Below are 20,583 nucleotides of genomic sequence, written 5' to 3' on the forward strand. Positions count from 1 at the left end.
GGATTTGAAGTCACTACGGAGGGATTCTGTTCAGCAAGTTTTCGGACGCTCAATTTCAAAGCTGCTGGCAAATTAATAAAGACAGGGCTTTGAACGACTGCCCTTAACAACTTAGTGACCGCGGGACCATTGGACCAACGGCGACATTTCCGCTATCCAATCGTGGGGCAGTCCGGAGAGAACGCTCTCAGGATTGGCTAGAGCAAATATCTCTTCAGGTAGCGCCCCGCGCCAATCAGAGGACGCCGGGGGCGGGCTCTGCCTGAGACAGACCAACCGAGCAAGAAGCCAAGAAAGGCGCTCAGACGCTCGGGCCAACAAGAGAGTGGGCGTGGCCCGCTCTGGGGCTGTGGGCGGGACCTCCCAGCCTGAGAAACGAGAGCGGCAGTGGGCGTGCCTCACGGTCGGTGGGCGGGGCGCGCGACCTGGGCGGGGCGAACGGTGTAATCGGCGAGCCGGATGCGGGCGGTACCGCGGCCGCCGCGGCCCTAGGGATGGGCGGAGCCCCGGCCGCTGGTGCTGGTGGCCGCCGCCGCTGCCGGAGCCCGAGCCCGAGCTGCCGCCTCTGCTGCCGCGCGTCGCTGCTTCGCCAGGCGGGGGAATGCTGGGAAAAGGGGGAGTCGGCGGTGGCGGCGGCACCAAGGCGCCCAAGCCTTCCTTCGTATCGTACGTGCGTCCTGAGGTGAGAGAGCGCCGGGCGAGCGCGGCGGCGGGTGGAGCGACCGGGGCAGGGGCGCTTCCTGCCCTGGTGCCGGGCGGGGCGAAGCGGCTGGACGCCTTGGGGCCTCCGGGCGAGCCACGGCCCGGACCCCTGAGGCTGGCTGTGCAGGTGCTGGGGCAGGGCCCTGACGCTCGTCACTCGCGCCTATGGGCGGGAGCCGGAGTCCGGAGGTCCTGCGGCCGGGGCGCCCCAGGTATCCGGAGGGGAAGGGAGCAGAAAGGCTGCGTGGTCGGGACTCCTGTGGGGTTCCTCCAGCAGCCCGCAGCCTGGTGGGTATGCCATGCCTTGGGCTTTCTCCGTGAATTTTGAGAGCTCGTCTGTAGCGAATCCTGCTGCCTTTAGTGCCATTTGATGCCGCTGACGGGACATGGTGCACTGCTTCCCCCGTCGGCGCTGCTGAAGGGAATGTGGGTCGGCCCTGGCCTCTTTCCGTCTCTCCCCAGAGAATCCTCCTCCCGCCCCCTTTTCATCTCACCCCTTCCAATCTGTGCAGTTAGTCAAGAAGCACATTCACTGGGGAAATGAATTTTCTGAGTTCCTACTATGTGCCGGGCACGATCCTGAACGCTTGTGATAAGTATCAGTGATCAGAACAAAGATCGCGTTCCCAGGGAGCTTACGTAAAAAGCGAAACAGTAAACGTATACATAAGTTAATTGTACGATTTTTAGAAGATAATGAGGGAAAGGCATCGTTTCATTCTTGCAAGGTGGTATTTCAATCAAGACTGGGAAGATGTTAGAAACCTGGGAAGAGTGGTCTAGGTAAGGGGTCCTGGACAGGGCAGGCTGCCTGTTGACAGTGTTCCTGGATGAGAAGGCGCAGGGAGAGCTACAACCTAGCCATGTTGAAGACTTCTGGGACTTCTTTATCTTTTATTAAACGCCTTCTCATTTTGGATTTGTGCAGATTGTATTCTGTTTCTGTGATTTTACTTGTTTGTTTGTTGATTGGAGACAGGGTCTCTCTGTTATGTAGCCTGGTTGTCCTGGAACTCGTTCTGTAGACCAGGCTGGCCTCCAACTCACAGAGATCCGCCTGCCTCTGTCTCCGGAGTACTAGGACTAAAGACGTTACTACCGGGCCCAACTTCTGCAATTTGATCAGTAGTATCCAGGTAGGAATTTGCTTTGCCAAATTCACTGCCTCTCAATGTCTTCTCACTTTTTACCACTGTTCAGTGAGGAAACAGGTGGGCCAGGGATGTAAAGTCAGAGACCTGGGGCCTTGCGGCCTTTGCATGTGTGTCTTAAAATCCAGACATCTAGTGGAGAGTAGTAAAATGGGTGCTATTTTTAGTCTTAATTTTCAAATAAAAACCACTTCCTCTGTCGGAACTTGATAGAGAGGCGGGGTCAGCTTCCATGTTCACCAGTCTCTCCCTGTATTCCCCTAGAGGTAACGTGGTCAGTTTCTCATTATCTTTCTGTGATAGCACCCTAGTTGAAAGGTAACTTTGTAAGCTTTCCTAGTTTGCCGGAGTCAGCTACAAGTGGGACCTTTTCTGAAGTGTGGTCAGAGTTCAAGTGCGCTCAGCTCCTTCATCTGAAAGTGCACTCTTTGCCCACAGGCCCCTGCTTGATATTTCCTCTGAGCGGTGGTCGGAAAGGCAGCGAGTGGTTCAGCTCTCTGTGGTCACAGTTTTTGAGTCCTTTTAGAAGGCACTTTTGTGTTTCTGCATCGAAAACTGCCGCGAGGATGCTGGGCATCTTGGTTGTAGTTTGTACTGGATGGAGTTCTCAGCTGTGCATGGTTTATTAAAGGATAATGGTGGGAGGAGGTGAGAACGCAGTTTATTTTGAAGTAGATAGCTTTGCTAGCCACCATGCTTCTAGAAATGGATGAGCAGCCCTGAGAGTGCTGCTGATGTGGCTCAGAGTCCTCTTGGTTCACCCAGTGGGAGCCTCAGGACCCTTCTTTGAAGACTGGCATCCACTCTTTCTACCCTCCTTCTGCTTTCCTGTCTGTCTGTCTTGTGTGTTCTGAGGGCTATGTGTACCTTTTATTTATTTTGGTCTTCAGCTATATCACCCTGGACCACACCACCCTGAAGAGGCCCCATCCCATCTGGTATTACTTTTCCACTTTGTGCAGTACTGGAGAGAAGCTCTAGGGTCTCCACCATGACAAACAAATGCTCTACCACTGAGCCACATCCCTAGCCCTTCACCCCTTCTTCATACTAGCCTTTCCTTATTGGTAATTTTGTCAGTTAAGATGCTTTCTTCTTGGTGGTTGACTGAGTTGCCAGAGCCTTTACACCTTGTAGTGTAATGATGCCTGCTCCCGGTGATAAGCCTGTGGGTCACGTCTTAGAACTTGCAAAGGCAGCTTCAGAGAGCCAAAATAGAACTTATCAAGGGTCAGTACCTCCTATTCAAACGCATTCACTAAGTAGTTGAAGATGAAGTTGTTAAATATGATCTCTTTTTTTCCCCTTGTGATCCAGAGGAACTGCATTTGATAGCCTGAAGTGTAGGGTAGTAGCTGACTCCAGCATTTGATAGCCTGAAGTGTAGGGTAGTAGCTGACTCCAGCATTTGATAGCCTGAAGTGTAGGGTAGTAGCTGACTCCAGCTTTTGGACCTCTGCCTAAGTAACCCAAGTTGTTTTGTCATCGATTCTCCCAAATGTGGTAGGTGAAATCCTGAACTTTCCTGAACTTGGGACCTTTGGTCATGGCATGATCTGTTCAGAGGGTTACTAGTAAGTGGGAAGCTGGTGGAGGTGTACAGGAGGCAGGAATCTGGGGCCACCTTGCTGCTAGATAGATAGCCGGTGCCTAGAAACATCACTGTACCCCTATCCTAGCCTGGCCTCAAACACAGGTTGCACTGTTCCTGGCAGTGTGTAGCAGACATGTTGAGCTGTGTTCCAGGGACACATCTGGTGACACTTTGAGTACAAAACCACGTTCAGTGTGAAAATGGAACACCTGTTTGAATTATGACATCAGGAGCCAAAAGTGTTCACTGTAGAAAAGGCAGATGAGGTCATACCAAAGATTAAGTAACAGTTAGAAACTTGCGCTGCTTGGTAGGTCTTGCAGAAGACCTGAGTTTGGTTCTCGGCACGAACAACAGTACCTTGCAACCCCCTGTAAGTCCAGGGTCCCTCTTCTGGCCTCCTCAGACACACATTTGTGGCAAACACATACACATTCATAGACACAAAATTAAAAATCTTACAAAAAAAAAAAAAAGGCTGGATTTGGTGTTAACCACCCACGTAATGAACTTGTGCTAGGGAGATGGTGCAGTGGGTAAGGGAACCTGCTGCCACATCCGAGAACCCAAAGAACCTGAGTTCAATCTACGGGACTCAAATGGCAGGAGAGAACCATTTTCTACAAGTTGTGACTTTCACACTGTGGCATGTGAGCACCCCACACGTACACACACTCTCTAAATAGAAAATTACAAACTTGCTAACTTACAATGCATCCTATTAGATATACGTGTACAATGTATGGTTGTGGGTGGAGCTTACCAGTGGGATTAATACTAACAGTCATAGTCTCAGCTGCCATTTTCACCAAAACTGGATTCTGTAAACACTGCTCCATGTCAGTTGTTAAGCTTCAGTTAGGGCCTTTGTTCTTGAGTGGAGAAAGCGATAGGAGAGGCCCGTAGCGTAAATACCTGAAGTGACTGATGTTCAGATCAGGTGATTCTGTACTTAGAAAACTGAGACCGAATGACAGTTTTGAGTCTTCAAATTATCAGTGCTTTCCTAAGCTACCTTGACATTTTTAAAAGAATTTATTTATTTTATTTTATGTGTCTGAGTGTTTTCCCTGAATATATACCACATGTTTACCCTGGTGCCCAAATAGGTCAAAAGAAGTCATCTGAGCACCTGGAACTGGAGTTACAGATAGTTATAAGTCACGGTTGGGTGCTGGGAACCGAATCCGGGTCTTCTCCAAGAGCAACAAGTATTCTTAACTGCTGAGTAATTTCCCCAGCCCTTTTGGCCATTTTTAATGATTAGATATGGCCAGTGACTGGGCCCACAAGCTTTTAGGAGAGGACAACCGGCAGTACTAGGAGGAAGATGCGTTTTGACAGAAGTGCCTTCTGTCGTGATTCAGTGCTAAATAGAAAGCTTTGCTGGTGCTTGTGTGTTCTTTAAAATCAACCTGGAGAATGTCAGCTCTCAAGGTGCTGCCACATCCACCTGTTTTTACATGGCGTTCTAAATATGGTTAAAATGTACTTCCTCGTGGTGTGTCGTCTTTGTTTGATTTGGATACACTAGTCATAGTACCAGTAACTTATCTTGTGGATGTTTTTAGATTGAGGAGAAAAATATAACTTGTCCCCCATATTACAGATGTGTAAACTGAGGCTCTGCAAAGTTAAATACCCTTGCACATGGGCACAGCAGGGTGGCTGAACAAAGAACTGTCTCCTAAAGATCCAGCAGTGATGGCTTAGTCATGCCCCTGCCTGTAGGAACTCCGGAAAGGTTTTGTATGGTCTTGAGTGGTATAAGAAAGCAGGCCAAGAAACAGCGCTTCTCCATAGAGTTCCCTTAGTGATGGAGTGTGACCTGGAAGGGTGGGTGAGCCAAGTAAAGCCTTTCTTCCTCTAGTTGTTTTTGGTCAAAGTGTTTTATCACAGCAACAGAAACACTAAGACAGGGAGAAAAGTCAAGAAGAGAGATGGAGATGGAAAAGGAATTTTTTTTAATTGTAAGAGCTATACATTTCTCTTTATCTCCCAGGGAAACAAATGCATTATTTCCTAGTCCTTGTGTAGGACCATTTCTTTGATGAGGACTGAACCTGTAATCCTGTATTTGTGCAATTTGATCCTCCCGTACACTATTTAAATGGAATGGTCTGATTCTGTGTTTCCTTCTTCATTTATTTGTGGAGTCAGGAGATTTTCGTTAGCATAACAGGCTTGTTTCCATGGCTGTGGCACACTGAAGTGCTTTCTCACTGGTGCCTTTCCATGACAGTTCCCCTTTGTTGTTGTTAGGTGCTGCTCTGAGACTTACTGAAGGTACGTAAGGGACTCATGGCTGTCTTTGTCTCGAGAGGCCCTGTTTTCCAGCTCAGCAGATGCTTACTCAGTCTCTGCTCTGTGTACCCAGCATTCCAGGCATCCAGTCAAGCTATCGTGGTCTACAGAATAGACACCAAAAAATTTAAAACATTTTGTTTTGTGTATATTTTGATACAGTGTCTACCTATGTAGCCCCAACTAGCCTTGAACTCCATGTAGACCAAATTAGTCTGGAAATCAAGCTTGCTGCCTTACCTCCTGAGTACTAGGATTACATATGTACACCATCACGGCCAACTTGATGATCATTTACTTTGATGACTTTGATGGATAAATAGTATGAAGAAGAAATTAGCCTATCCTCAAACAGAGATTCTGCCTCAGTCCTGGCAGTAAAAATGCTTTTTAAAGGCAAAGTTTAGATGTATTTTTTTTTGCATGTTTTTTGTTTTGTTGGGTTTTTGTTTCTTTGATTTCTTTGTTCTTTTTTTGTGGGGGGCGGGGGTGGAGGGGACAGGGTTTCTCTCTAGCCTGGCTGTCCTGAAACTTGCTCTGTAGTTCAGGGTGGTCTCAAACTCAGAGATCCACCTGACTTTGCCTCCCAAGTGCTAGGGTTACAAACAGACACTGTCACTGTCTGACTTAGATGCATTACTTCTTTGTTGTTTTTACATTTAAAATTTAGTACGTGTGCATGCATGCACACACACACACACACACGAGCCCATGTGCAAGCCCAGCGTGTTTATAGAGGACAACTCTGAGGAGTTGGTTCTTTTCTCCTTCCACAGTGTAGACCCCAAATTGAACTCATGTTGTCAGGCTTGAAGGCAAGAGCATTTACTCACTCAGCTATCTCCATGGCTCTGTTTTTTTTTTTTTTAATCTATAACTCCATAGCCTTTTCTCCATTTTGAAAATTTTTTTTTAAAACTTAGACACTTTCCCCACTGTTTTTTTAATGCATCCAGTGCTTGCCATCTGTGTGTATGAGACACACTGCTTTTCTTCTGTTAATGCAGTATTAAAATGTACAGCCTGGTCCCCTTCCCTTAGCAAGTATTTATTTATTATTTATTATAATTAATTAGTTGGGCTGGGGATTGAACAAGGCCTGCATGTGTTAGGCAAGCACTCTATCTCTGAGTTGTATCCTCATTGCCCCCGCCAAATTACCTCAAAGATGGCGGTCGCTGATAATGATTTAATAGGCCAAAGAAAGACATCAAAAGTTTTTCCTGCTGGGCAGTGGTGGTGTACACCTTTAATTCCAGCACTCAGGAGGCAGAGGCAGGCAGATCTCTGTGAGTTCGAGGCCAGCCTGGTCTACAAGAGCTAGCTAGTTCCAGGACAGGCTCCAAAGCTACAGAGAAACCCTGTCTCGGAAAAAAAAAAAAAAAAAAAGAAAAAAAAGTTCTTCCTAAAACAATCACTTTCTTAGCTGTGGCTTTAGTTTGATGATCTGTCCAAGCTTCCGCTTTTTTTTTTCTCCTACATGTGTTTCCTGTGGCATCTCCCTGGGTTAGATCCAACACCATACAATCTGCAGATGGTGCATCTGAAGGCTCTGCCAAGTAGCACTTCCTGCATTCTGACCAGACAGCTGCCACACGCTGCCTCCTCCTTTACACCCTCCTGCCATCTCCAGCATTACTCCCAGGGTGGCAGTGAGACTCAGTCAGTGGTAGATGTGCAAGGACCAGGACTTGATCCCAGCACCAGAAGGACAAAGTCAGAACCTTAGGATGCAGGAAGAACCTTAGGGTGCAGAAAGCGGCATCCTAAGTATCCTAAATCCTAAATGGTTACTAGGTTAAAGCTGTCATCTTTTTTGCATGTCCTCAGCAGGATGTTGGATGCTTTTGGACTGTTCTGTATGGAATCATCCCATGTGACACGTGGGTTTCAGAAAGAATCTGTTTGGAGTCTGTTCAGGCCTTATCTGTGCATATGTGTTTGCATGTATGTGCCGTGTGGTTGCAATGTGGATGTGTAAAACTTTCCAGGCTGCATGTGGTTGTCAGATTTGTAGATGAACTGCCCCATATTCGTAGGGTGTGTACAAGCTGTCTTAACAGCGGGGAATTGTCCTTGTGTCTCATCAATAGGTTTGCAGCCTTTGAAGCTGCATTCTTCACTTTGCTAGGCTTATGCTCATGGTGGCACCTGGGGACTTCTGTGCCGTTTAGGAAATAACAGAGGTAGGTGTTCACAGCAGATGGAGTGCTTACTTTGTTGTTGTTTTAAGATTTATTTTAGTGAGCTGGGCTCAGAGGCAGAGGCAGGCAGGCAGATCTCTGTGACTTGGAGGCTAATCTGGTCTGTATACATAGTTCTAGACCAGCCACAGCTACATAGTGAAACCCTGTCTCAAAAAGAAAAAAAAAAGATTTTATTTTGAGATAGAGTGTTATTATATAGACCAGGATGGCCTTGAATTCACAGAGATCTGTCTGTCTCTGCTTCCCAAATGCCGAGATCAAAGTTGCACACCACCATGTATTTTATTTTTAAAGATTTATTTTAATTATCTGTATGTGTGGGTATTTGCACATGAATGCAAGTGTTCACAGAGGTCAGAGGTGTTAGATCCCCTTAGAGCTGGGGTTACAGGCAGTTGTGAGCCACCTGAGGTGGGTTCTGGGAGTTGAACTTAGGTCCCTAGGAAGAGCAGTATGTTCTCTTAACCACTGAGCTATTTTTCCCAGCCCTGATATATTTTATTTTTAGTTGTTTGTGCATGTCATATTTTGACCAAGACTTGACCTGGAACAAACTAGGTATCCCAGACTGCCCTCAAACCTTTCATGATCCTCCTGCATTAACCTTCTAGGTGCTGGAAGGCTGTATCTGACTTTGAACTAGATTAATCTGTTTCTTTGGGAAGAAGACAGAAAGAAATGAGGTGGAAGGACACTGGAGCCCACCTCCACCCCTGCACACCTTGTGGGACATAACTACAGAAAGCAAAAGCTTGCCAATGGCTCTGCATGTTAGCAGGGGAGACCAGCTCCTTTAAACCTCTCTTGTTTTCCAACTGGAGAATTGGAATGGTAGTAACACCCTTCTTATATCATAGGTGTGTGACCACTCATGACCATTAACTCTGACTGCCCTTAGGAAGGTCTTGGTGGAATTCTTGGCACATAGCCTTCAATAAGTATAGGTGATTATTATGATGATGATGATGCCACTAGGGTGTTCCATACAGTGCTTGCTTAGTCATCTTAGAGGAAAGAGCTCTTTCTGGTTAAGGTGTTAATAAGTGGAGTGTTTTGTTGTGGTGGTTGCCATGGTTGCCGTGAGAGGAAAGTTCACTGCAGTAACAGTAGTTTTCACTATCTCTGAAAGTTTCTTTTCCTTTTTTTGTTCCTTTATACGTTGAGAATGATTTGCTTATATTTAAAATTCGACCTAGTGAGAACATAGGCGTCAGCTTTTTTCTTTATTAACGTTGTCCTTTGGCATTTTACTGTCTCATTGTGTGCCCTAGACTTTTCCTCTTTGCTTATTTCTATCAGGCTTTTCTGTCAAAGGCTGAATTTTGCTCATTTATCACATGTGTCCAGGGACTCATTTAAGGTATGAGTGGATTAAATGAAATCACAATTAGCTTAAGCAAAATCATATGCCTTCTGTTTATTTCAAAGGCATTTCCAGGACTATGTTGTTTTGGCTTACTATTTCAGTAGTCCATTTCTTGTGTCCATCTTGTATTATCAGGGTTGGTAGGTAGCCTTTCACAGGTACCATTTACCTCCTCTATTGCTTGCTTTTGGGGAAGAGAGCCAAAATGTCAGGGTCTAAGTATCACCTTGAACTCACAGAGATTCACCTGCTTCTGCCTCCTGAGTGCTGGGATTGAAGGCATGCACCACCACCTCCCAGCTCCCGTTTTGTTCTTAATGATCATTGTTTTCTACCTGCTGAGTAAGTAGCAAGGCCCAGAGTGGCAAGAGAAACTCCAGTGTTCCCTGGGTGTTGTGCCCAGTAGGTCAGACACTTCAGTAGGGTGAGAAGTACATGTAAAATATTCTGCTCCATACTGGCCTTGTGGAAGATGCCTGACAGCTTATAAGCTTATAGATGCCCTTATTATTAATAACTAGAACTGGAAGATTCTTTATTTGTTCAGCATCTTTATGTACCTACCATTGCTTAACACTGGCTAAAATTAGGAATCCAAAGAAACTCTATGCAGGAGCTTCCCATTGTGTTGGAGGGACAGCAGGTCTCCAGATGGCTCTAAAGCACAGAGCTGGCTGCCTAAGAGGAAGGCATGCCCAGTGTAGAGGAAGGTCTTTGCAAAGCACTGGACTTCTGTGAAGGCTGCTGGGACTTGGAAAGGTCAGGTATACAGTGGGATTTGATGTGGGAAGGAGGGGGGCTAATAAGACAGGCAGATAAGGGACAGCTTGAAAGCTTACAGGTGTATTGGGAATGTGTGGTTGGGCATCTGTCCACATCTTCCACAAGCACACACATCTCTGCATGGCAGTGAAAAGGGGGTAAATCTGCAGGAGCGTTTCCAATTTGGGAAGGATTCCTTACCACCAGGTCAGCTTGACTCTTAACAAGCCAACAGGCAAACTCTATTTGCCCCTCGCTCCAAGGCTTTTAACTTCTCCCGGTTCTTTAAGCAGTGTGGAGCAGTTCCGGGGAAGATGATGGGGAGTGAGCCGCAGAAGGCAGTGCCATATGTCTCTGCAGCTGCTGTTAATCACATCCCTTAGCTTAGGCTATAAAGCAGTGTCAGCCCAGTACTGCCACCTGTCACCTTTCTTCCAGCACTTGTGCACATCCAGACAGGGCCTTCGTTACTTTCCACATATTAGCATCCACGAGCCTCAATTTTCTGAACTATGAGTGGGAATAATAATAATAATACTGTGTAGTTCAAAAGAGTGCTGTTAGTCTTACATGAAGTGATTCATTGAAAGCTGGTAACACAATATTTGATAGATGCTGTTAATTGTTTTTGTTTAGTTTTTATGTTTTTGGTGCTGATATTGAACCTGGGTCTCACTCATGTTACACAAGTGTGCTAACACTGGGCTATATCCCCAGGCCTATATTGTTAATTATAGTTATTCCTCACTACCCCAGAAACTGCAGTTGTGTGTGTGAGAGTGCGTGTGACTGCTTGTGTACTTGTGTACATATTTGCCTTTTCTGAACTGAAGAGGAAGTGGATGGGAAGGAGGTGTCCTCATACTGTGGATAAGCCCATGATTCTGTAGGTTTCCTGTTCGGATTCAGCCACTTGATAGTGATCTTAGACCTAGGACTGTTCCTTCTTTGAGACTTCTTACTATAAAATTTGTATAGCTGTCTTTCTTGAAGACTTGTTTTGAAGAGGAGAAGAAAGAAACCATATAGACCCAGATCAGGACCTGACGGGTACCTTGTCTCTACTGGGAGTATACCATCCACTGTGGCCACCCAGGCTTCCCTGCCTGTACCTGTGCCTTTTCACAGGAGTTCAGAGTTTCTTTGATGTCCTTCTGCATCAGTATCGTGTCCAAGGCTTTGGGGAAGACCTGGGATTGGAGCAGCATGAGAAGTCTTGCACTGATCCAGTTTAGCTTGGTTTCCTTCTCTGAAGTCAGCCTCTCAGGTTTCTGCCAGTACACTCTTCTTTCCCTCACTAGCCTGTAATAGGCAGTCACAGCCACCACAGAGTACCCTTTGTGGCACCTCAGTGACAGTGTCTTCATTTGTATTAGCACCCTCCCTGTCTAGAGCTTCTTCTGCTTCCTGTCTGTACTGCCTTGAAATCTGCACGACCCAGCAGGAGGGGCCCTGTCTAGTGCAGCTTCCACTTCCCACCTTAGAGCCCTGTTTGTCCAGCCTTTACACTCACCTACATCTAAGACTAAGTAAGGCTCTCTCAGAACCCTACCCACTTGTGGTTTTGATAAGAAAGGCTGTCTTGGCTTTGGGGATCTGCGCTGTGGCTGTTTCTGTTCTCTGAGACCCAAGGTCTCGTTTCCTGGTTTGAGAGAATTAAATTTCCTGATTTAGAGGGTGTTTTGTTTTGTTTTTATGGCAGGGTTTCTCTGTGTAGTCCTGGCTGCCCTAGAACTCCTCTGTAGACAAAGTTGGCATTGAACTCAGAGATCTGCCTGTTTCTGCCTCCTGATTGTGGGTTTAAAGGAATGTGCCATCAGGGATTCTTTTGAGACTCAGATATACAAAATAAAAAAACAGCAACAACAAAATCAAGAGATTCAGATGTGCCCCAGGGATGGGGAAGGTCATGTATTGGGAAGGCAGACTTTTTTTAACTTTAGAATTTGAGGGACTTTCTTACTGCAGTTTCAAATGCAACCAAATGAGAAACTCAGAGAGAGAAGAGAAGAAGGTGAGGTGCAGTTTGTAAAGCTCTTGGAGGGGCAGTGCTTAGCCCCTTCCGGAACACTGTGGTCTGCAGTCTTTATTCTAGGCAGCATCTCCCCTTCTTTTCACCTGTGGTGGAGAATGCAGACAGCTCTGGATCTTGTTGGTGCGGTTGACTGCTCTTCTGTTTTACATATTAATTGCTGTGTGTCTGTTTTCCAGCAGAGTCAGAAGCCCCTTGAGATCGAGCACTTGAGCCACTTTCTCACTGGTCTTGTTGAATTCTGGTGACTTCAGAAAGATCGTGGTGGATGAGGCCACCAGCTCTAGGATAGTACTTCAGAAGACACCTGTGGGGAAGCATCGTTTAGAGGAGCTTGTTAGTTGTTAAGCTAGTGACTTGTTAGATGCCTGGAATGTGTGTGTGTGTGTGTGTGTGTGTGTGTGAGATGAACCCTAACTTCATCACTTTAGCTGTGGGAACCTTGGAGGTCATTACTTACCCTTTTAAAGTTTTATTGACCTTCTCTGTAAAGTGGGAGTGAAAATTCCTTACACTCACTGGTGTGTCTAACTTGGAGCACACTCGCTGTGTTCCAGGATAATTGTAAATGCTGTTCAGCACATTTGTAGATGACAATGTCAATGTCAAAAAGTTGGACACATATGTAAAAGTAAATGACATAAACAAGGCATCTATGAGTGGACATTGTAAACATCAAAAATTGCATTCAAATGTTTATAGGCAATAGATGCTTAGTCTGGAATGCTAGTCTCCAGCTAGCCTCTTAGATGAAGATATCTCTGGCTGAAACTGAACAGGAGAGTCCTTAAAGACCAGGTATGTAGTTATCTGTGTGGTGTTGTTACCTTGAACCAGACAAATTGTCAGTTGTCTCTTATTGCATGTCTGTCTGTCTACCTATCTGTTTTTAGATGCTCTTCTGTTGGCTTCTTATCAAACAAAGTACTTGGTGCCTGCAATGGCCAGAAGCAGTGTATATAGCTAGTAGAGGAGAGCTGTGATCAGTAGCAAAGCCATTACCCTGTCCTGCTCTTTGAATTGGGAGGTTCAGGAATGAGTCGCCCAGTAAGACTGGCTCTGAGGGAGCCAGTCCTTCTACAAGCACCTCCAGGAAGAACCTAGCTCCCTAGAATTGGCGATTGTGGATTCATCTAGGCTCTGGTCTGTATCATCAGTGGGAAAACTTGTGTTTAAAATTTGAACTTGAATGTGCCCCTGTTCTCTAGAATAGAGAAACTAGACTATGTTCCAAGAGGTCAGGTCAGAGAGCAGCTTGACAATATCTGGCACTAGCCACCTGCACAGTGTGTTAGCTTTCTGCCATTGTACTAGATTCCTGCGGTAATTTTTAATTATCTGGACAGTAAGGAGCTGAGGTCTATTTGGCTTATGTGTTTGGAGGGTCTAGTCCCTGATTCGTTAACCTTGTTTTTTTCTGAGATGGGTAGCACATCGTGGTAGGAGTGTGTGATGGCACAAAACTGACCTCATGGCAGAAGGGACCAGGGCCCCATCATCTGCATTGAGAGAAGCCCTAGACTTCCACTGCACCATGTCGCTTCAGGGTTCCATCACCTCCCAATAGCGCCAGACCATCAGTCAGACCTTTAACAAGGAACTTTCTTTGGTGGACAATCTAGAGCCTAACTCTAGCACTTAGGAATTTCTAGTGGAACTGTTATTTTATTCTTTAAGTAACCTTCCTAGCACTGAAGACTTACCGGAGAAGTACATGTTTCTGTACATTTTGATGTATATGCTCTTTCGGTAGGCTTTCATGCCAATTTGTTCTCTGTCAAGGTAGGAACTGAAGGTAAAAACCTATGAAGGTACAGTCTAAGCCCTGAGTTGCCATCATTTCTTAGCAAGACAGACTAGGTAAGAGATAACTGCAGTTAAGTATGGGAAGCACTGTAACAGAAGTGTAGAGTGTCTTGGGCATCCAGAAGAGGGCCCCTTGTCAGTCTTGAGAGGAAGGCTGGATCAGGGATATCTCTACAAAGGAGAGGATGTGTGGATAGTGGATTGGATAGACAGGGCTGGAGACCTGTATGTATGGGGTGGTCTTAGTACATGCATGGGGCGGGGGTCACACAGAGGCAGTAAGACTTGGTAGTCATAGAAGCATGCCAGGTGACAGAGGATGGTGGCCTAAATAAGAGAGCAATAGGGGAGGGCTGAGCTGGATAGTCTATGAAAACAGAGCTTGGGACCTGAGGAACAGGCAGCAGTTAGAAAATGACCTCCTGGTTCCTGGAGTGGTTTGTCCAGTTATCCAGCTCCCACAGGAGGCAGCTTCATAAGTGTAAGGGATGGGTGTGGTGATAAGTTGGCTTTGAAATGTGAGTTGGAAGGACTGAGGGATACTGCAGTGTGAGTGTCCATGGGGCTGTTGATATCTAGATATGGAGCTCTGACAACAGATCTTGTATGAAGAGCTGGGTGAATCATCATCCAGGAGACCAGTTAATGGGAGTGCTCGTCTAGGGAGTGCAGGGCTCGTGGAGAGGCATGAAGGCCTTCTGGTCAAAGGGATATGAATAAGAGTGTTGGCCATTCTACATACAACTAACCTCTCTACCCATTGCTCATGTCTCAGGATAATGACATTTTTCTGAGGGTTGCTGTCTTCTTTAATCCCTTTCTGAAACCAAGTGTGTTAGAGTACACATCTGTGATCTCTGGAGGCAGAGGCAGGAGAATCAAAGTACAAGGTCATCAACTACACGGTCTGATGCGGAGGTCTTTCTGGGCTCTGAGATGCTGGGCCCTTTCTGAATGTGGTTAGGTGTTTTGCTGTGTTCCCTTGTACCTGGTACCTTCCCTACTCTAGCACTCAGGTTGTGCTGCTGTGGTGTTGGACATGGTGTTCTCTAAAGAGGTAGAGACTGTGCACTGTGTCGACCCTGTGTCTTCTGTGCTTGGACTAGAGGGATCAGGAGGGATGGCTGTTGAGTTAAGAGTATGAGTGTTGAGGGGCAGAGGCAGCATCCTGGAGAAGATGTCCGCAGACAGAGGCAGGTTGGATTGAAGGTAAGAGCACACACAACTTTAGTTGTTTACCTGAGGCTAAAGGTTCACTATATTTTTCCTGGCTCAGTCTTTTTTTTTTTTAATCTGAACAATGAGAACAGTCAGGGTAATTAAGAATCATGAAAATTAAATAAAATGTGCAGATAGATTTTTTTGTGGCTTTTAGTAACTATTGCCTCAAATATCCAAGGAGCCAATGATTTTTTTGTCTGAATTTCACAATAAACGTTGATTCATCTTTTTCTCCTTTTTAAAAATTATTTTTGTTTTTTTTTAGTGTGTTGTGCTGACTAGTTTTATATCAGCTTTAGACAAGCTAGAGCCATTTGAGAGATGGGAACCTCACTTGAGACAATGCCTCCATAAGACCTGGTTGTAGACGAGCCTGTAAGGCATTTTCTTAATTAGTGATTGATGTGGGAGGGCCCAGCCCACTGTGAGTGGTGCCACCCCTGGGCTGGAGGCTCTGGGTCTATAAGAAAGCAAGCCATGGAGAATACATGGAGTTCCAGTAAGCGGCACTCCTCCATGGCCTCTGCATCAGGTTCCTTCCCTGACTTCCTTCAGTGATGAGCAGTGATGTGGAAGTGTAAGCCAAATAAATTCCTTCTTCCCCAAGTTATTTTTGGTCATTGTGTTTCATCATAGCAATAGTAATCCTAGCTAGGACATGGTTTTATGCATATTTGCATGTTAGTAGGCACATGTGTGTGAGTATGCATGTGGGTGTATGTGTCGGACCGAGGTTGATGAGAATTATCCCCAATTTTTCTTCCATCTTATTCATCAAGACAGAAGGGCTCACCAGTTCAGCCAGCCTTGCTAGCCAGCTTGCTCAAGAGATCCCATTCCCATCTTCCAAGGCTAGAATGAAAGGTGGTCCTCCACACCCCCCTAGTACTTTAGGTGGGTTCTGGGGATCCAAATGCCAATTCTCATCCTTGCATGGCAAGTGCTTTCATCACTGAGCAATTTCCACAGCTCCAGTTTATTTGTTTTTATCCCCAGCAGTTGGTATTTAGGACACTCAGTTTTTGTTGAAATGAGTTGCTACATATTAGAGATATTCATTTTGGAACTCTGTTATCAGACATGCAGCATGAAGTACTGACTCATTCTTACTGGAGCTCTGTGATTTTGGGGGTCACTCCTCAGAAACAGATCCAAGGAGAGATCAAATTGACAACTATGGGCGGTTATGTCTCCTTTGGGTGACAGGTCTGAAGGTCTTGTCTGGCATAGATGTTGCTAGAAAGGGCATGCTTCTGATTGAGCATCGGTGGGCATCTTGAATGATGGGGTACTGGCAGCTGCAGGCCCTTAGGAACTGTTGATTCTCGCAGTGGGACCCGGAACAGATGCAGCTCACTCCTTTTGATCTGAGGAAGAAAAGCTTCGGAAACTAGCAGACTTATTTTTCAAGCCCTTATCCTGTTTTTAAATTAAAACAGAAAGAATACCCCAAAGCACTGAGATGGGCATTGAAATTGGAAATGAAGAAAGCCCAGCTCGGATCCTGCCACTGTGGCAGAACTGCTCTTCGTTTGTGTCTTGCCCCCATTCTAATTGAGTTCATGCCACTGAGAGCTTTAAGAGCCCAGACATACTGTGACCCCAGTGACAACAGTGTTTTGCTTTTTCTTTTATACCACAATAGCAAACTTTGTCTCTATTTCAATGGAAAAGTGACAGGTGCAGGGCAGAGAACATGGGCCATTTGTAACTTTCATATGAGTTGAAATTTTTTCTTTGAAATGGATTAGCTTTTGAAAAGTCTGTCATTTTAACCAGTAGAGCCATTTCTGTTTGATTATTAAACAACCATAATAACAAGGTCAGTGAGAAATTATTTATTTTCTGTGAGGAATTTTATGTTCACAGCTATAGGAATAAGATGGTCACCATTTGCTGATTACACAGCTGATGGGCTGTCAGAATTGGTGGATAGTGTGACAGAGGGTGCAGAGGCATAAGAAGAATCCTGGGCCCATCTTAGAAACCAAGATGGATTAAAAGCTTCCATCATCCAAAGAACAAGGCTACTAGAGAGGTGTTGGTTCATTGTCTACTGGATAAACTGGTTGTGAGATCCTGAAATGATGCCACATATGTTCCATGGAGGCCACCCTAGAAATTCTTCTGGATGGCCGTCATGAGTGACAGACTGGATTAGTGCCATGGTTAGAGCATTTGATGATGCCAGCCATACTAACGATCACACCTAGCTGTTGTTTCTTTTTTAAACTACTCTCCCCCCCATCCCCAGACAGGGTTTCTTTGTGTAGCCCTGGCTGTTCACTACCTTGCTCTGTAGACCAGGCTGGCCTCAAACTCACAGGGATATGCTTGCCTCTCCCTCCTAAGTGCTGGAATTAATTCTACTTTCACTGGAAATTAAAAAATAAAATATAAGTAAGAAGTGTGAAGTCTACTTTTAATTATTAACTAGTTTAGCTGAATCTTTGAGTATTTACTGTGTATCAGAGCTGGATTAGATTCTGAGGACAAAGACTTGCCCCAAAGGACTTATTGACTCCATGGAGATAGATAATTATAGGAGAGGAGATACAGTGGGCTGGAAGAACTTGGCAACAGAAAAGGTTTCCCTGAGGAAATGATCTTGCACTGAGCTACACACACAAAAAAATTCTTAGTACCAAAGAGGGATAGGAAGGCATTCAAAGCAAGAGGAAATGCCTGTGGAGACAACTCCGGATGAGAGGGTGTGAGGGAGATAGAGGAGGCTGAGCGAAGACTGAGTACCTAATATAGTGATGAGAAAATGGTAGGAGGTCAAGTAGCTATGGGCCAGGTTAAACAGGGCTTCATAGTCTCAAGACAATATTGCCCTTATCCAGTACCTAAGCCACAGCAGGCTGTGTTTTGAAGAGATCATTCCTACTTGAAGGTGGAAAATGGATTAGAAAGAAAGCAGATGCAAGCAGCCTAATTGAAAAGTTATTGCAGTGTTGTGGGTAAGAGATGAGAACACCTCTATTAGGATGGTGCTGGTAGACAAAGGAGAGGAACATGGATTGTGGGTGTCTTCAGTAGGTGATATTGATATAATTGCTGTTAGATTGGATGTTGAGGGTGTTTGGAGAAGGTGTAAAGGGTACTCTTAGGATTACGTTTAGGCTGTGTGCTCTGGAAGGGAAGCATCATCTTGCCCAAACTAACACAGCTGTGTTAGTTAGGGTTGTAGCACAGTGAACCATGATTCCCATGAACTCTCCAGAGTTGGGATGGCAACCAAGAGACTGATGCTTTACCCGACAGAGTAAATCCTAAGGAATAACTCTGTCAGCTGGTGTGAATGAAGCTCAAGATTTTTTTTCCCCCATATTTCTGGCCAGTGTCATTTTGGTTCATTACTTGTGTCGAGTAAGTGTGATGGTTAATTTTGGTTCAGTTTAAGTGGATTAAGAAATGCTGAGGAGTTTAGTAAAGCTCACTTTGGGTGTGTTAGTGAAAAGTTTCTAGAGTCAGTTAATCCTAGGGCTCTGACCCAATCAGTGGATGACCCCTAGATAGACTTATATGATGGCATTCTGGGAGGTGGTGGAAGACAGGAAGTTGGAACTAGTTGAAACAAATAGGTCGCTGGGGGTGTGTTCTTGAGGGCTAGATCTTACCCTGGTTCCTTGTAGTATTTACTGTTCTCTCTGTTTCTTGTCCATCATTGTGTGATCTCCTCTGCTCTGCTCTGCTCTGCCTTCCTGCTGTGATGGATTAACACCAAACTGTGGGTAATGTAAATAAATTCTCCCTTGATTTTCTTTAGTATTTGACTAATACAGCAGGTCATTCTTTTCCATCAGTATCTTTGAGGCTTTCTCTTTGCCCACCACCCATTTTTTTTGAAGACAGGGTGGTCTCATGTAGTCCCAGCTGGCCTTCAACTAACTGTGGATAGCCGAGGCCTTGAACTCCTGAACCTGTCTACCTTCCAAGTGCTGAGATTACAGGCATGTGCCGCACATTCAGCTTCTGTGGGCATTCTCTGTGGCACTTGCTTTGATCTGACTTCAAGTGGGACTAAGAGTGATTTGATCATCCTGTCTTCTTTTTCCTTCCATTGCAGTGATACTTAATTTGTATTTTAATGAATAAAGCCTGCATGAAGATCAGAATGCAAAGCTAAGCTACTAGAAGCCATGAAGTAGTGGCACACACCTTTAATCCCAGGATTTGGGAGACAGAAGCAGATGGATCTCTGTGAGTTCAAGGCTACCCTGGGCTACACAAACCAGAAACAGATCTAGATAGTGGTGGCTCATGCCTTTAATCCCAGCACTAGGAAGGTGGAGATAGGAGTGATATGACTGGTCAGAGAGGGAAATATAAAGGGAAAGAGACAGGAGCACACCGGAGTTTGGAGTCTGAGATTTTGTGGAGATAGGATCTCGCCCTTTGGTCTGAAGATTTGGTGGAGATAAAAGGTCTCTGTAGTGGTTGACTGCTTTGCTTTTCTGATCTTCATCTTGAACCCTAATATCTATCTCTGATTTTATTGTTCATGCTACATGCTATTTCTCCTTTTGATTCAAGAGACATTGTGGCATTTTTTTTAATTTTTATTTTTTAAATATTTATTTATTCATGTATTTATTTGTTATGTATACAATATTCTGTCTGTGTGTATGTCTGCAGGCCAGAAGAGGGCACCAGACCTCATTGCAGATGGTTGTGAGCCACCATGTGGTTGCCGGGAATTGAACTCAGGACCTTTGGAAGAGCAGGCAATGCTCTTAACCACTGAGCCATCTCTCCAGCCCACATTGTGGCATTTTTCAAGAGCACAGAATAGGTGAGGATAGATACCTGAGCACGAATTCTACTGTTCATATACCAGTTGGTGCCTCCATCTGCAAAGGAGATATTCTAGAGTATGACGATTGTTTCAGAGTGTTGCTGTGAGGAGTAAGTGAGCTAATAAATACACAGCCCTTTAAACAAACCATGTGCTTGTGACTCAAGAAACACTAGTCTTCATTCACCTTTCCCAGTGAGGCTGGCCTTGTGCTCACTTTGAAAGAGAACTGGAGACCGTTATCCAAAGATTGAACAACTCTGAGTCCATAATGTCTACTGGGTTGTGGTGTAGTAACTCATAATTCATGTATTGGTAAAGGTCACATTGCGCAGCCTGTGGTCCTTTGTCCAAGGGGTGTGCTAATGGAGATAAAAGCTTATGCCTCTGCAGAACACGGCATGGTTGGGAGGAAGATGCACATGTGAGATTTTCTTTGAGCTAGGGTCTCTTCTAGCCCAGGTTGATGCCCCATTTTCCTCTGAAGCTTGATTGCTGATCCTCTTTAAGCTACAGTTTCTCGTCTGTGAAATGGAGAAAGTTGTGGGTTGTGAGGTGAATGGAGATTATGGCTATGCTAAGAAAAAAATTATTGTTGGCTGTTATTGTTAGTTAAAGCATGCAGGTCAGTCTGTCA

At 45.2% G+C, this 20,583-nt stretch overlaps 1 protein-coding gene across 2 annotated transcripts in view; it reads left to right on the forward strand.

The window, feature by feature from the left end:
• Positions 1–495: 495 nt before the first annotated feature.
• Positions 496–20,583, forward strand: part of Mtmr12 (myotubularin related protein 12) — a 68,464-nt gene continuing 48,376 nt past the window's right edge. Inside the window, exon 1 of one of the 2 annotated variants that reach the window (XM_085676618.2) lies at positions 496–682. In XM_085676618.2, the coding sequence (XP_085532744.2) occupies positions 602–682 (81 nt within the window). In that variant the 5' untranslated portion in view covers positions 496–601. Of the gene's footprint in view, positions 683–892; positions 915–20,583 lie in introns of those variants that run through there. The other variant, XM_085676619.2, reaches the window with a different exon arrangement.

Source organism: Myodes glareolus, chromosome 15 (genome assembly GCF_982192425.1).
Source record: "Myodes glareolus chromosome 15, mMyoGla1.1, whole genome shotgun sequence".
Taxonomy (NCBI): Eukaryota; Metazoa; Chordata; class Mammalia; order Rodentia; family Cricetidae; genus Myodes; species Myodes glareolus.